A 14,622-nucleotide genomic window follows, 5' to 3' on the forward strand; every position below is an offset into this window, starting at 1 on the left:
GTGTGTGTGTGAGTGTGCATGTGTGTGAGTGTGTGTGAGTGTGTGTGTGAGTGTGTGTGAGTGTGTGTGAGTGTGTGAGTGAGTGTGTGTGAGTGTGCATGTGTGTGACTGTGTGTGAGTGTGTGTGTGTGTGTGTGTGTGAGTGTGAGTATATGTGAGTGTGTGTGTGCGTGAGTGTATGTGTGTGTGAGTGTTAGGAAGTATTCACAGATGTCATATGTTCATTACTCCCATAGCAATATTTTCAAAAGACAGAAATTTCCTTTATGTACCCACAGGTTCCAGAACTTATATCTGTCTAGCCCCATACTGGTGATGTCCCTAGGCCTCAGAGTAGGTGCTATGTGTATCTTATTTAGAGTTGACCATTCAACACTCTTTTGATCTTGATACTCTGATATTACCCTGCTTTGATCAAGTGGATCAAGTGGTAGAAGAGGCTAAGAACGGCACCAATCGGAGTGTATAAATATAAATATTTAGACATCAGTTTATCTACATGTGTAAGTAGCAAAACTTCAGTAGTAGAATTGCCTATGATTATTTGACCAAATTTGAAAACCATGGCATGTATTCCATTCCATGATGCAGGTCTAAAATCCAACCAAGAACATTGTTGGTTATCTCTGGGACAAGCATATAATAATATTCTTACACATTAAATGGACTATGCTCCTCTGAAGACCCATACCTAACACATGATCATTCATTCATGCAAACTCAGTTGAAATTTTTAAGTAATATTTCACAATAAATGACTGAAACATTTTGTAGATTAAACAAGTTTATTAGAACAACAGATTCCATCATGAAGGTCAATAAGGCTTTTGCTTCATTGCCATCGCTGTGATGATGGCAGAGCTATGAGTTTGCACCTGAATTTCGCTCTATTTCTCTTGAGAAGGAAAGTCTAAGGGATGAGTCAACTTCATACAGGTGAGCAGAAGTCTATGATGGACTTCATTTCACTGAAGAATCATCTTCATCCAAGTCTAAGGTTCAGAAAGAATGGGGTTGAGAATTGGGCAGTCCTAGAATCACAACTGGAGCCGGTAAGAGTATCTCATGGTGTCTTCAATAGTAGTAGCCAAATCCAGATCCATAGCCAGAACCGCATCCATAGCCACAGCCATAGAGAGAGCCTGAGCCATAGCCACAGCCATAGCCATAGCCACAGCCCANTCCACGGTAGCCACAGCCATAGTAGGAGCCATAGCCACAGCCCAGGCCTCCATAGCCATAGCCCAGGCCTCCATAGCCACAGCAGCCATAGCCTCTGCCACCATAGTAGTTTCCGTAGTAGCCACACATGGTGCTGGTTGTTGAGGTTGTTCTTGAGTAGAGAGGAGAGTAGGTGACTTGAGTCTGTATACTGCTGCCTGAGTGGAGGCCTTTTATATTCTCTCAGTGTGGGTGGGACTGACCACAGGCTTGTGTCACTGGCCATATTTCCAAAGTAATTTGAATAATTAGTTGAGTTTATTTTAAATCTGGCATTGAAGCTATTTCCTGTGGTGTAGGCACAGCTGAACCACCCGAGTCCTTAATGTGAATCAATGTATCATCATGTAAATACTATTCAGATCAAATCTGTAGATTATTGTTTTGTATCAATGTCTTATAGCAGGAAATGGCTGATTTTAAATATACAAACTGTGACCTATTTCAGAAAATCAAAGATTGGCTTTACTTTTGTTTTATACAATGGGTCAACTTGTGCTCTTCCATACATCCTTCCATGGTGCCTCAAACCCTCTTACATGCTCTTAGGGAGTCTCTTCATTTATTTCAGAAAAGCTTTAGCATTAGCATACATGAAGTCCCAAGACAATACGCATAAGAAGCTTGATATTTTTGTACTTTTATCAATAACTCATTTTTTGCCTGTTTTTGAAACACCAGATTTTCCACTTATTTTGAATTTGTCATCTGAATTCATTTTTTTCATTTTTATTGGTTATTTTGTTTATTTACATTTCAGATGTTATCCACTTTCACAGTTTCCCCTCCACAAGTCCCTATCCCTCCTCCCTCCCTCCCCTTTATCTTTGTGAGGGTGCTCCCTACCTGCCTGCCCACTCCTATCTCAGCACCCTAGCATTCCCTTATCCTGGGCCATCAAGCCTCCACAGGACCAAGGGGCTCCATTCCCAATGATGCCAGTTAAGGCAATCCTATGCTACATATCCAGCTGGAGCCATGGGTACCCCATCTACTTTTTGGTCGGTGGTTTAGTCCCTGGGAGCTTTGGAGGGTCTGATTGGTCAGAATTGTTCTTTCTATAGGGTTTCAAACCCCTTAAGCTCCAACAGTCCTTTCCCTAACTTCTCCATTAGGGTCCCAGCTCCCTGAAATCATAAAAGAAATGTTTGGATTACACTGTATTTCCCAAGCTTAATTTTCATGGAATTGGCTTCTTTAACATTTAAGAGCTTATTTCTGTGTTCCATCTCAAAGCTAAATATAGACATTTCTTGATATAAAACAATAATACTGACAGAGCTACATTTTCATCAAACAAAGTAGAATTTTATCAAAAAACTAGGTGTGTGTATGTGTGTGTGTTATATTATCAGATACACAAGACTTAGAACCAGATACTAAATAAGGTTCACCAGTTCCGTAACCATGACAGGAGCAAATCATCCTTTGTTAAACTTTAACAGATATTATTACAAGCCAGATGTAGGTGTTCCACTCAAACCCCAGCATACCACTGCACATCACAGTCTACATCAGGAGCATTAGCATTGCAGAAATGTTTAATGTACAGCTAGATCTCTAATTTATGTTGAGACTTTCTTGAAGTACAAAATAGATGTTTTATTTTCTAATAGAAACGGCAAAGTGAGATAGAATGTGGTTCATCGCAAAAATAAATAATTTACTCATTCATACAGTTGTACATTACAAAGATGTTACTTCAGTTGTATAATAAGCCTAAAGTTAAAAAGCAAATAAATAAAGTTTAGCTTCTGTAAAGAGATATAGGACAATATTAGGTGACATATGGCATAATCTACAAAGTCATGCATTTCTGTCTCTGTCTGACACAAGAATTTGAGAGTATTAACAAACTGAGAACAATTTACATAGTTACTATGACATCATAAAATCTCATTATGGAATTTATATTTGACCTTTTAATGAGGAAGGTCTTAAAACTATTTCAAAACCTGACATTTAATACATATAATTTGTGAAAATCTTGACTGTACAGGAATCTTGGCCATAAAAGCTTTACGGTGCCTTATGAAATATAAGATTTATGAGAGTTAGTTGGCAGAGTTTCTTATGGTTTATGCAAATAGATTTTACAGAATCAGCATTACTCGTGATTGGCCACACCTTGTAAAGGAGCGCAAAAGACTATGTGAAAATGATAATGTTCAGATTCAGGGAAATACCCTCCTCTTTCTACACCAGACTTATCTTCTCTTGGCACTATGATCTATGGCAATGACTATGCAGACCGTGGCTATGATGGGCTTGGCTGTCACTATGACTGTGAATACAGAGGGTATGGAGACAGTAGGTACAGTTGTTGCTCTTCATCCTATGGTGTCAGGTGCTGTTCCTGCAGATTCCACTGATAAAACCAAATTGAAAGCTCTGAATTTGCTGGATTTGAGTGTTATGAACATGGATTTGTCTTGTTCATCTTATACAGACTCTCCTTATTTTTATCTATATAGACTATAGATAAAAATTAATTTATCATCTATATAAATATCTATATATTTTGGATTGTGCAAGGGAGTGAGGTGACTTACATAACAACCCAATGGACTGGGCCAGAAACACAGGCAGTTGTGAGACACCCAACATGGGTGCCAGAAACTAAATTCAACTAAATTCTGGTCCTCTATGAGAACAATACTTGTTTCTTAACCACCATTGAGCCATCTCTCCAGCATCTAAATTATAATAGTATTTTAATTATTAGTTTTGATATTACAACATAATTACACCATTTTCCTTCCCCCCACCACCAAAAATACCATATACCATGCCCCATTTGTCTTTCAAATTTATGGCCTCATTTTTTTTTTTAATTTTTGCTGTGTGTGTATGTGTGGTGTGTGTGTGTGTGTGTGTGTGTGTGTGTGTGTGTGTGTGTGTGTGTGTGTGCATCTGTATTTCTAAACAGATAAACATAACTTTCTTAGTCTATGCAGCATTATCTTTTCATTTGTATATATGTTTTCGGGGATAACTGCTGGGTATTGGACAACTAATTGATATACCTTTCCCTGGGGAAGACTATTTCTCCTGCTCTCAGAATACTTTAGTTGCCTGTAGTTTTTCATGTAGGGTTGAGGTCTTCTGAGCTTTCCATGTTGTATTAATATTATTTATTGTTGTCTTTGTCCAGCTAATGTTTAGGCAACCATGCCAATAAGAATTCATGGGCGTAGCTTCTGACATTACTAGGAGACAAAATCTCACAGCAAACTCCCCGACACTCTGACTCTTACAATCTTTCCATAAACTCTTCTGCAATATCCAACAAATATAACTAAGACTTGTGGACATCTAATGTAAGAAGCCCTGTGACTAACCCCAGTTATTATTCACATCCTACTTTAATAGTTCTCTCGAGCACCAAACTGACACTCTCTTCAAAGTAAACATCCTAGCCTACAGCCTTTCTGTTCTTTATAACTCTATTTTACTTATAAGCTAAATCACAGCCCAAAATTTATATTCTTAGAAATTTTTTAGTCCTTTATTTCTTATATCAGTGAATTGGTCACAAGTAGGTTTCATGTTAAAGCAATATTATTTATCATTTATATTACACCCTCAATCAAGCCATCCATGGCTGGTTAGTCACCAGCAAGAACCGGGCTCATTCCACATCATTGCCTCGTGGTTTGTTACACGCTGCTATTCAAACATGGTGACACTCCAGAGATAAGGATATAATCATTAGTGACATCCAATTAAATAGTATCTTGCACAGAAGTTCCACTTCCTTTTACCTAGTCTAGAACTGTGTCAGGTGATTTCAATATCAAAATAACCACTAGAATCTCAACACACAGAGACAAGTGAGTGGTTTATTCAGCCTTACATACTTTTGTCATTTCTCTATTTCTCTAGCAAAAGAACTCATTACATGACATAGGTACCTGTGTACTTAGTGAGGCTGGGTCATAGCCATCTGGTTCTCCTTTTGGGAACAGTATTTCCATCAACTTTAAAGATATTCAGATTCTTCTGAATTCTTATGTGATGAAAATGGGGCTGCTTTATTATCTGTAGTGTTCTTGGCCTGGACAATGAAACTGGGGAGACAAATGTTCATTTCTAAAGCAACAGTGAAGAGCTATGATACTGACTATCTCATACATGATGCTAACAATACCTCAGATGTAAATAACACATGTTTTGGAGCACCCAAGTATTTCAAGAATGTATTAATTAATTGTAGAAATAGGAAATAAGACAAGTTAGAAAATATGTTTACCTCTCCTTGGAAAAAATCCTATTTTATTATTTCACAATTGATTAAAAATGAGTTTTTTTTTCCATTTCCTCCCACAGGTAGTAGATTTCCTCCAAAGTACTCATATTCTTTTTTGGAAACTTTCTTCAAATTAAATTTTTGCAATTGTTTTGCATCTTTGCAGCTGTTGTCAATAGCAAGCATTTTTAAAATCTAATTAAAATAATCATGTTGATTCTGAACTGATTCACAGTCTGTGCTAGGAGAGAAGCAACACTCCTTGACTATGATATGTTCTTTTTTTCCTGTAAGATGCCTGTTTCATTGTAGTCTTCTGAACAGAACTCATAACTCTTGCATGGAATTATGGCCTCTCTGTTATAATTCTAGGCAATTTTGTGAGCATAAGTCACCCCATGTGGAATGATTATGGCAGCAGAAAACTCTACATCCTTGGTGTTTAACAAATATTATCACAGACCTATCACTAATGTTTCAACACAAGGCTGCCTTCCCTTTCTCTAAGGAGTCTAAAGCAATGAAAGCCAAGCCACTGGCAAATAGACCAAACAGAACAAAGTAAACAGCGAGCTTGAAACAGGAAAAAGAGCCCTACACAGGATGACACATACAACACACTCTGTAGTGCTTATTTGTCTATGTGGGTAATAAACTATTCCAAACCCAAGACTCTGGTTTTACAAGGCACAGAGAGAGCCAAAGGCTGCTGCAGGAGATCGTCCCAGCAATCCAGATCCAGGAGATACGTGAAACTTTAGAGAAACTTCGTGCATATGAAGTTGATATAGTACAAAACAAAACCAAACAAAACAACCCCAAAAAACAAAAAACAACAAAACAAAACAAAAAAAAACAAAAAAAAACAAAAGCAGAAAGCAAGTCACTTAACATCAAGATGTCAAGTTCTATTCTGTTCTAGAAATTGTTATGATCTCAACATTCCTTGTAGCTGAAAAGAATTTTAATTGTATAGATATGCCACAATTTTTTCATCCTTCTGCTTGTTGATGGGCATATATGCTGATTCTATTTTGAACCATGCTACAACACTTTTTAAATTATTTTATAAAGAAACAACACAAGGTAAAAACACATAAAAATCATTTACCAGAATCTACTGATTTGATGAGGAAACATCGATCCTTTAGTATCTCATAAAAATAAAGTATGTTTGGTTAAAATGTCTAGACACCAAATCTTCACATAAGTAGCTTGTTTTAGTTTCTTCTTAAATTCCTTAAGTCGTGTCAAATCATTTTCTGTAACTTGTCTGTACCTTGGTTCAGATTTTTAAATATAATGACTAATAAGTCAAGTCATATGATTTGATCATGAGACGACTAGCTGAAAGAAAAGAAAGAGCATGCAGTCTATGAGAATTCCTTGTTTAAACAATCATGATAGTGAGGCTGTTTCTTAATATAGATAGAATGAGTTATGAGAGGTGCCCTTACTGTAGTTTGTCCCATCCACCACTGACAGTGCATTATAATAATGGACAGATACAGAGCTCAGATAGATGACACTGTTACCCTAAATTCTTAATGAAAACAGTCTACTTTCATGTTATGTGTTATTGTGATAATATGGTGCCCTGGGCTATGCTGGCCCAGGTTTCTGTGGCCTGGGCTATGTTTGCAGCTGTGACTGTGGATATGGTATCCTGGGCTATGGCTGTGACAGATATGGATACAGCTATTGTAGCCTGTGATGATATAGGAGATACTAGACCTAGTGATTTTACTGAGAAAAAAACCTAAGAATACTCCAGAACTTACCTGTTTCCTGATTCAGTGGCTGGGTCCTTCTCTTAGTTTATTTTAAATAATAGTTATCCACCTAGACTTCCTAGGGAAGAAAAATAACATTTTAAACACTTCATCCATCATGCTAATTGAATATATGCATGAAATACATGCAGAAAGTCTAGTTTTATACAGATTAATTTTTCTTTTGGTATTGTTATGTTACTATTGTTATTCTACACAGAATATGCTCACTCAACACTCCTCAAATGAGACTAGCTAATTATTTTCAATAAAAAAATTTACTTTGACAGTTGTCCTGGTGCTGTCACATGATGCTTACAACATTTCTTATGTGTAAACCTAAGGACAGAACACTCTCCACATGAATAGGGACACAAAAGCTTACATGTGAGAATGTGTTAATCAGGAAATTTGTTTTTAATGAAACTATAATTGCTTCAGTGATTTACACTGATCATCTTAAAATATTATACCATATGGAAACTCTTAATTAATGAGTAAAATCCTACAACATGCTCGGTACACAGGACCACACCCATGTGGTTCAGAGCTTGGCGTTTTATTGAAAGTGTACACTTGAGAACTGAAGGCCATGCCTCACTCTGCTTCCCCTTGAACGTTTCTGTTCGCAATGTTCTCCACAGTCTAGCACAGATATTAAAACCATATTTTGTATCATATAATGTAAAGTCAGTCACCCCAATAATTTTGTCTTTGATAGTCTCTAGTAATCATCACTCCATTAACACATGGAAGTGTCAGACATAAAATGTCACATCTCTAATTCCATCTTACAGTGATTTTGCATTTTATGTTTAAAGCTGTTCTATTGACAATACAAAAACTTTATTTTGTTAAATATAGCTTCCTTCCAGATCAAAAAATACATTTAGCACAACCTCAACACGAACTTCTTTAGGACTACTTTGAATTGAAATGTTAATATTTTATGATTTTTCACATGAAATTATGAACTTTCTTCAAGTGATTGATAGAGATATTCTAATTTTGGAATAAATGCGATGCATATTACAAACTATTAATAGAGAAAAATAGGTGTGATGAGTGAAAATGTCAAATTTATATTAATTTTGAATTTAAATTATGAGTCAATAAAATATTTATGGATTTCTATAAAATATTTGAAGTTGTGTCACATTTCTTATCATATGAAACATTAAAAAACTATGTGCACATATAATAATATTATATTTTTAAATGCCTGTCTACAAAGATAATACAGTCCATCCACTATGACAGAGTCATACAATAATTCTAAGAATATAAAACCATTCTCAATGGCATGTTCCTGGTTCAGCACCAAGGACAGTTCCCGAAAGCCATAAAGCACGTTTGTGTTTTCTAGATGAAACAGAGGAATTGAGTCCTGAGATTCTACCTCACACCAGTCAGAATGACTAAGATCAAAAATTCAGGTGACAGCAGATGCTGGCGAGGATGTGGAGAAAGAGGAACACTCCTCCAATGTTGGTGGGATTGCAAGCTTGTACAACCACTCTGGAAATCAGTCTGGCGGATCCTAAGAAAATTGGACATAGTACTACCAGAGGATCCCGCAATACCTCTCCTGGGCATATATCCAGAAGATGTTCCAACTGGTAAGAAGGACACATGCTCCACTATGTTCATAGCAGCCTTATTTATAATAGCCAGAAGCTGGAAAGAACCCAGATGCCCCTCAACAGAGGAATGGATACAGAAAATGTGGTGCATTTACACAATGGAGTACTACTCAGCTATTAAAAAGAATGAATTTATGAAATTCCTAGGCAAATGGATGGACCTGGAGGGCCTCATCCTGAGTGAGGTAACCCAATCACAAAAGAACTCAAATGATATGTACTCACTGATAAGTGGATATTAGCCCAGAAACTTAGAATAACCAAGATATAGGATACAATTTGCGAAGCACATGAGACTCAGGAGGAACGAAGACCAGGGTGTGGACACTTTGCCCCTTCTTAGAATTGGGAACGGAACGCCCATGGAGGGAGTTGCAGAGACGAAGTTTGGAGCTGAGACGAAGGGGTGGAAGGTCTAGAGACTTCCATATCCGGGGATCTACCCTGTAATCAGCCTCCAAATGCTGACATCATTGCATACACTAGCGGGATTTTGCTGAAAGGATCCTGATATAGCTGTCTCTTATAAGACTATGCTGGGGCCTGGCAAACACAGAAGTGGATGCTCACAGTCAGCTATTGCATGAATCACAGGGCCCCCAATGGAGGAGCTAGAGAAAGTACCCAAGGAGAGGAGGGGAACTACAACCCTATAGGTGGAACAACAATATGAACTAACCAGTGCCCCCCGGAGTCTAGCTGCATATGTATCAGAAGAGGGCCTGGTCGGCCATCAGTGGAAAGAGAGGCCCATTCGTCGTGCAGACTTTATATGCCTCAGTGCAGGGGAACGCCAGAGCCGGGAAGTGGGTGTGGGTGGATGGGGGAGTCGGTGGGGGAGGGTGTGGGGGATTTTTGGAATAGCACTGGAGATGTGAATGAACAAAGTACCTAACTTTAAAAAAAAGAAAAATAAGAAACAGAGGAAAATAAACCAATTAACTAATTAGTGTGGGGTATACTTATGTGATTTCCATGCTTTCAAATTAGAAGCACATGATAAGCATACCTATGAAAGTGTGTTTGCATTTATCTCTCCCTCGGGCCTTGATGACTTTGTCCAAATTATCTGCTCAACTCTGAATCCTTGCAAGAGCAGGCTTGGAGGGGAAAATAAATTAATAAACATTGTACAGTATATGATTTATCAATATTATAGGAAATATAGAACTCCACTTCTCTTCACCCTAGGGTTATGGATGCTAACTATGTATGATGGTTATGATGTAAGAATCATATTATACACTTAACTGAAAATGATTACACTGAAATAAATACGAATAAATCCGGGAAAACAAGTGTGATATGCATATATATGAACATATATATGTATAGGTGTGTGTGCATATGTGTATATGCTTATGTGGTTGTGCATGTGTATTATGTGTGTGTGTGTTTATAAAGCGATGTATAGGCAAGAGTAAGAGTCATTAAATTAGAAATGGAATAATAAGGAATAAAAAGATATTTTAACATGGGAGAAAAAGGAAAGAAAAACTGTCACACAGAAAGCATGGAAGTGGAAAGAAGGCTGATGGTTTAGAAGACAAAGGGGGTGGATGGGAAAAGATGGAAGTAGGGAATGGAGTGGAAAATAGAAGCATAGGAACAAACTACGTTGAACATTGACACAATCAATCTCAGTACTCTGTTACTAATTTCAAGAGTAATAAAAAGACTGGTGTCTCTGAAATATAATAAAATTGCTTTTTGAGCATAATTTGAAAAATATCATTGAATCTCTCCTGTGTCCCTCTGTAATGTCTTTCTTGGAGGTAATGATTTATAGCTTCCATGAAAATGCAATTTTTAAATAAAATGGTATGTTTTTTTTCCCCCATCATTTCCTTGGTTGAAAGGTACAACTTTGGAATGATGAGAAGAGTGCTAGAATTTCATAGCAAAACCGTACAAGAAAAATATCAGCGTGAGAAACGCATATAACGGTGATGTGCAGTTGCATAGAGGTCCATCAAGGGAACCGGCCAGCACTGAGGAGCATTCGTCTTATTTTGAAGTCTTGCGGTGTGACGAGTAGCTGATCATTTATTATTTATTTATTCACACTTTCCTTCCTTTAAGACATGACTCACATCTTAAAACATTTTCACGTTCTTTGTCTACATAGCACTGCTCCTTTTAAAAATTCTCCTGTGATTTCTCTAGTTTATACCACAAAGAATCTGAGGACTTTTTCCCCATTCTACCATCTCTCTATGGTGTTTAGGGTGTGTGGAATCACATTTCTCATACATCCATATTCAGACCACGAAAAATGGCGAAAATAATATTGGTGACACCTCCAATACTATTGTGAGCCTTCCTAGTCTACCATGAAGTAATTCCTTTTGAATGAGCCAATATGATGAAAGAATGCTAGGGCTCACGAGAGACGGGTGACTAAACTCCAGTTTTTGTTTTGCTACTTGGATGCTTCCTGACCCAATATTAGGCTTCTCTCTCTTCTCTGTATTTCCTCTTGGAAGCCAATGGTCATGAACACTGAAATTCCCACAGTTAGCATGACAGAACTTGCTATTTTAATTTTTTTCTGAACAGTATTTGGGGGGGATTTACACTTTGGGAATTCAATCTTCAGGAATCTGATATATCATGGCTGCTTTCTGCTGAACAAATATATCTCAGGCCAATAAAGGCATTAGCAATGAAGAAAGAACTTATCATTTTGTCAGGAAAATCTGTAAAACCATGCTATTAAAAACAAGAATGAATGAATGAATGAATGAATAAAGAATCTATGAAATTTAAATAAACAATCTTCCAAAGTGGTACACTTAATTCTTCAAGTACTATTGGGAGTAACTCATAAGAACTTCAGAGAGATCTAGTTGATTAGCCATATAACCTATGGCTAAAAATAAAGAGAAAATTCAGAAATGTTCCCGACTGCCTGCTTTGATAGTAAAGATAATCCTACTAACTATACTTGTGAATTATGTAATGCAACACTAAACAGATTCGTCAATTTCCACATTACCCATCTGCACACTCATCCTAAGAGAAACAGTGGTTTTTTTTTTTCTCCACAAAATCCTACTACTGTGATTTATCACTAAACTCTACTACCCTACAAAGTGAACATTAAATCGTGACCAACAGCCATTGCAACAGAAGTAGAAATGGCGTAACACATGCCCACTCTTCTACACTTTCAATATACTTTACAATCAAGAATTTGTAGGAATCAGGATTGAGCCTGATTTCCTTTTGTTGATATTTATCTGTCTGTGGTGAGTGGTGTTAGAAAACTATCCCAAACATGCTGTAAAACCTCACGACTTCTAAAAAATCATGATTCCTCTAGACTTTTGCAGCAGCCATCCTTGCGTTTAGCCTGTTCGGCCAATGAATCTTTTATGGCCATCTCTCATTAGTCCACGATGAACACATAAGCCAAAGGCAAAGATGCTCTAGGTAATTCCTTCCTGGAAAAGCTTTAGAAAGGGAAGACTCTGCGCTGAGCTGTTAGACACGAGACCCCACTCAGCTTTATTCAGTTAAGCAGACATCTCATTCCCCATTTTAACACAAAATCCGTGTGTGAATGGCACCAGTAAATAATGTCTCATATGTTAAATTGATTAAATTAACATTTATCACTTATCATGTACTCCCCTTAATAATGGTCTACAATTCCCATAAGTGAGAGATTCTCCTATTTGTCTCCATATGATTTCTCTTTTATTTCCAGGGGAAGGCCAAGTAGGACAAGAGCCAAACCTTGGTACTCATAACTGTTTTCCACCGGTATCCATATTTCCGACTATTTCTATCATCACTCTCCTCTTTATGAGACATCACTAACTCATAAATGCTGAAATAGTGACAAGATTTTAAAATTAGTGTCTTGAGCTGACTTAGAAGGTTTCTTTCTACTGCCTAGCCCCCACAGTGCTCCCCTCTCCAAAATAAAAACTGCTTTTATGCTGTGGGAAATGAAAAGTCATCAAAACACTTACTCAGGTGTGGCGACTGAGAGCTAATTACCTGCCAGAGATGTGCCCTGTAGTGCAATGGTGATAAAACTTTTGTAGTAGAAACCACCTACTCTTGGATGGGATCCGAAGTCTACCACCAAGGAAGGAAGTCATGCCTCTCATTCCATACAACCTGACAAGGGCTCAGAACTGGAACAATCAGTACAATTATTGTTTTACAAAAAGATCATGTTATCAAACCACTTCTTGACATCTATGGTTATACCTATTTAAAGGCACATAACATAATTATAAAAAATAGTCTGTTGAACTAAAGAGAGAGTTATCAAAACTTATAAAATGACCTAGAAATATATTTCAAATTGTTCAACCTCTCTCTTCCTTTTCCTCTCCCTCTCCCTCTCTCCGTCCCCCTCTCCCTCTCCCTCCCTCTCCCTCCCTCTCCCTCTCCCCCTCCCCCTCTCCCTCTCCTCCGCCCCCTCTCCCCTCCCCCTCCCCATCCTTCTCTCTCTCATCCCACAGACTATTACAACTCTTAAAAGAACAGAAAGATATATCTTAATGTAATATGAGTTCTATCCTTAAAATTCGACAAAATATATTTTGAAGAAGCATTTGTGGAAAGTTTCACATGAGTTAACTTTTAGAGGATACCAAGATTTATTAAGCAATGGTGTGGAAATAGATTTATGGATATATATATATATATATATATATATATATATGAAACTCCTTTTGTAATAAAATATTGATAAGAAAATTGTATCACAGAAATGGTTGATTTTAAAAATTACACAGGAATAGGGAGAATCTATGGCGGAATATTGACACTTATTAAATCTTGAGTCTGTGTTTGTGAATCTCCACAATTTAATATACTCTTATACTTGCATAAAGGAGTACTTAATAAAGCAAATGGCCATACACAGAAAGTCTGCAATGTAGATGCATATGTAAACGTATAAACACACATGCATATGTAATGCAATAAGAAATTATAAAACTAATATGCATTATAGCATTTACATTTTTCTATCTCAAGGTCCTTTTTCCTTTCTGAAAAAGATTTCTTTCAAAGTTCCACAATCTAATCTTAAGAAAAACATGGGTTTACATGAAAAATATTAATAAATAATATGAAAACTTGCTGTATTTTGTAGACAATAAGTACTTATTGAATAAATTATGGTTAATTACAGGAAAAACAATTTAGTTCTAAGTGATGGGAAAATTAGACTTCACTGGTATAAGCTTTCTTTATGAACTTAAAACAAAATAGAACAAAATTCATGTTCATGCCCAATGAAATGTATCCATTCAATGGCATGTGTGTGTGTGTGTGTGTTGTTTTATTGGTTATCTTCATTTTATACAAGATCTCACAGAAATACATTGGAGTGCTCTCCTTTTATTTATTTATTTATTTATTTATTTTTATTACATGCCTTGTCTTTGATGTATGGATCTGGAACAATTCTGTAAAGCTTAAACATTCATCTCATTCATCTTAAACAGAATCTGGAGCACAGCTTCACTGGAATGAACGTTTGTCTTCACAGGAAGCAGTCTTTGAAACGATATTGAGGTAGGTCAAGCAAGCAGTCTCCTCCTGTGCCACTCTGGTTTATCATACACACGAGCAGACATGCTACAGCCCAGTCAGCATAGCCACTTCCAAAATCAAGATAATTTCAGAAAAGACAGCCCAGTGCCAGTATCTATGACGTCTCACACACACACACACACACACACACACACACACACACACACACACACAC

At 37.0% G+C, this 14,622-nt stretch overlaps 1 protein-coding gene across 1 annotated transcript; it reads right to left on the minus strand.

The window, feature by feature from the left end:
• Nucleotides 1–773: 773 nt before the first annotated feature.
• Nucleotides 774–1,363, minus strand: LOC110311170 (keratin-associated protein 6-5-like). Its single transcript, XM_021184409.1, has one exon. The coding sequence runs from the start codon at nt 1,309–1,311 to the stop codon at nt 1,075–1,077; it is 237 nt and encodes a 78-aa protein (XP_021040068.1). The 5' UTR covers nt 1,312–1,363; the 3' UTR covers nt 774–1,074.
• Nucleotides 1,364–14,622: the final 13,259 nt, after the last annotated feature.

Source organism: Mus caroli, chromosome 16, assembly GCF_900094665.2.
Source record: "Mus caroli chromosome 16, CAROLI_EIJ_v1.1, whole genome shotgun sequence".
Taxonomy (NCBI): domain Eukaryota; kingdom Metazoa; phylum Chordata; class Mammalia; order Rodentia; family Muridae; genus Mus; species Mus caroli.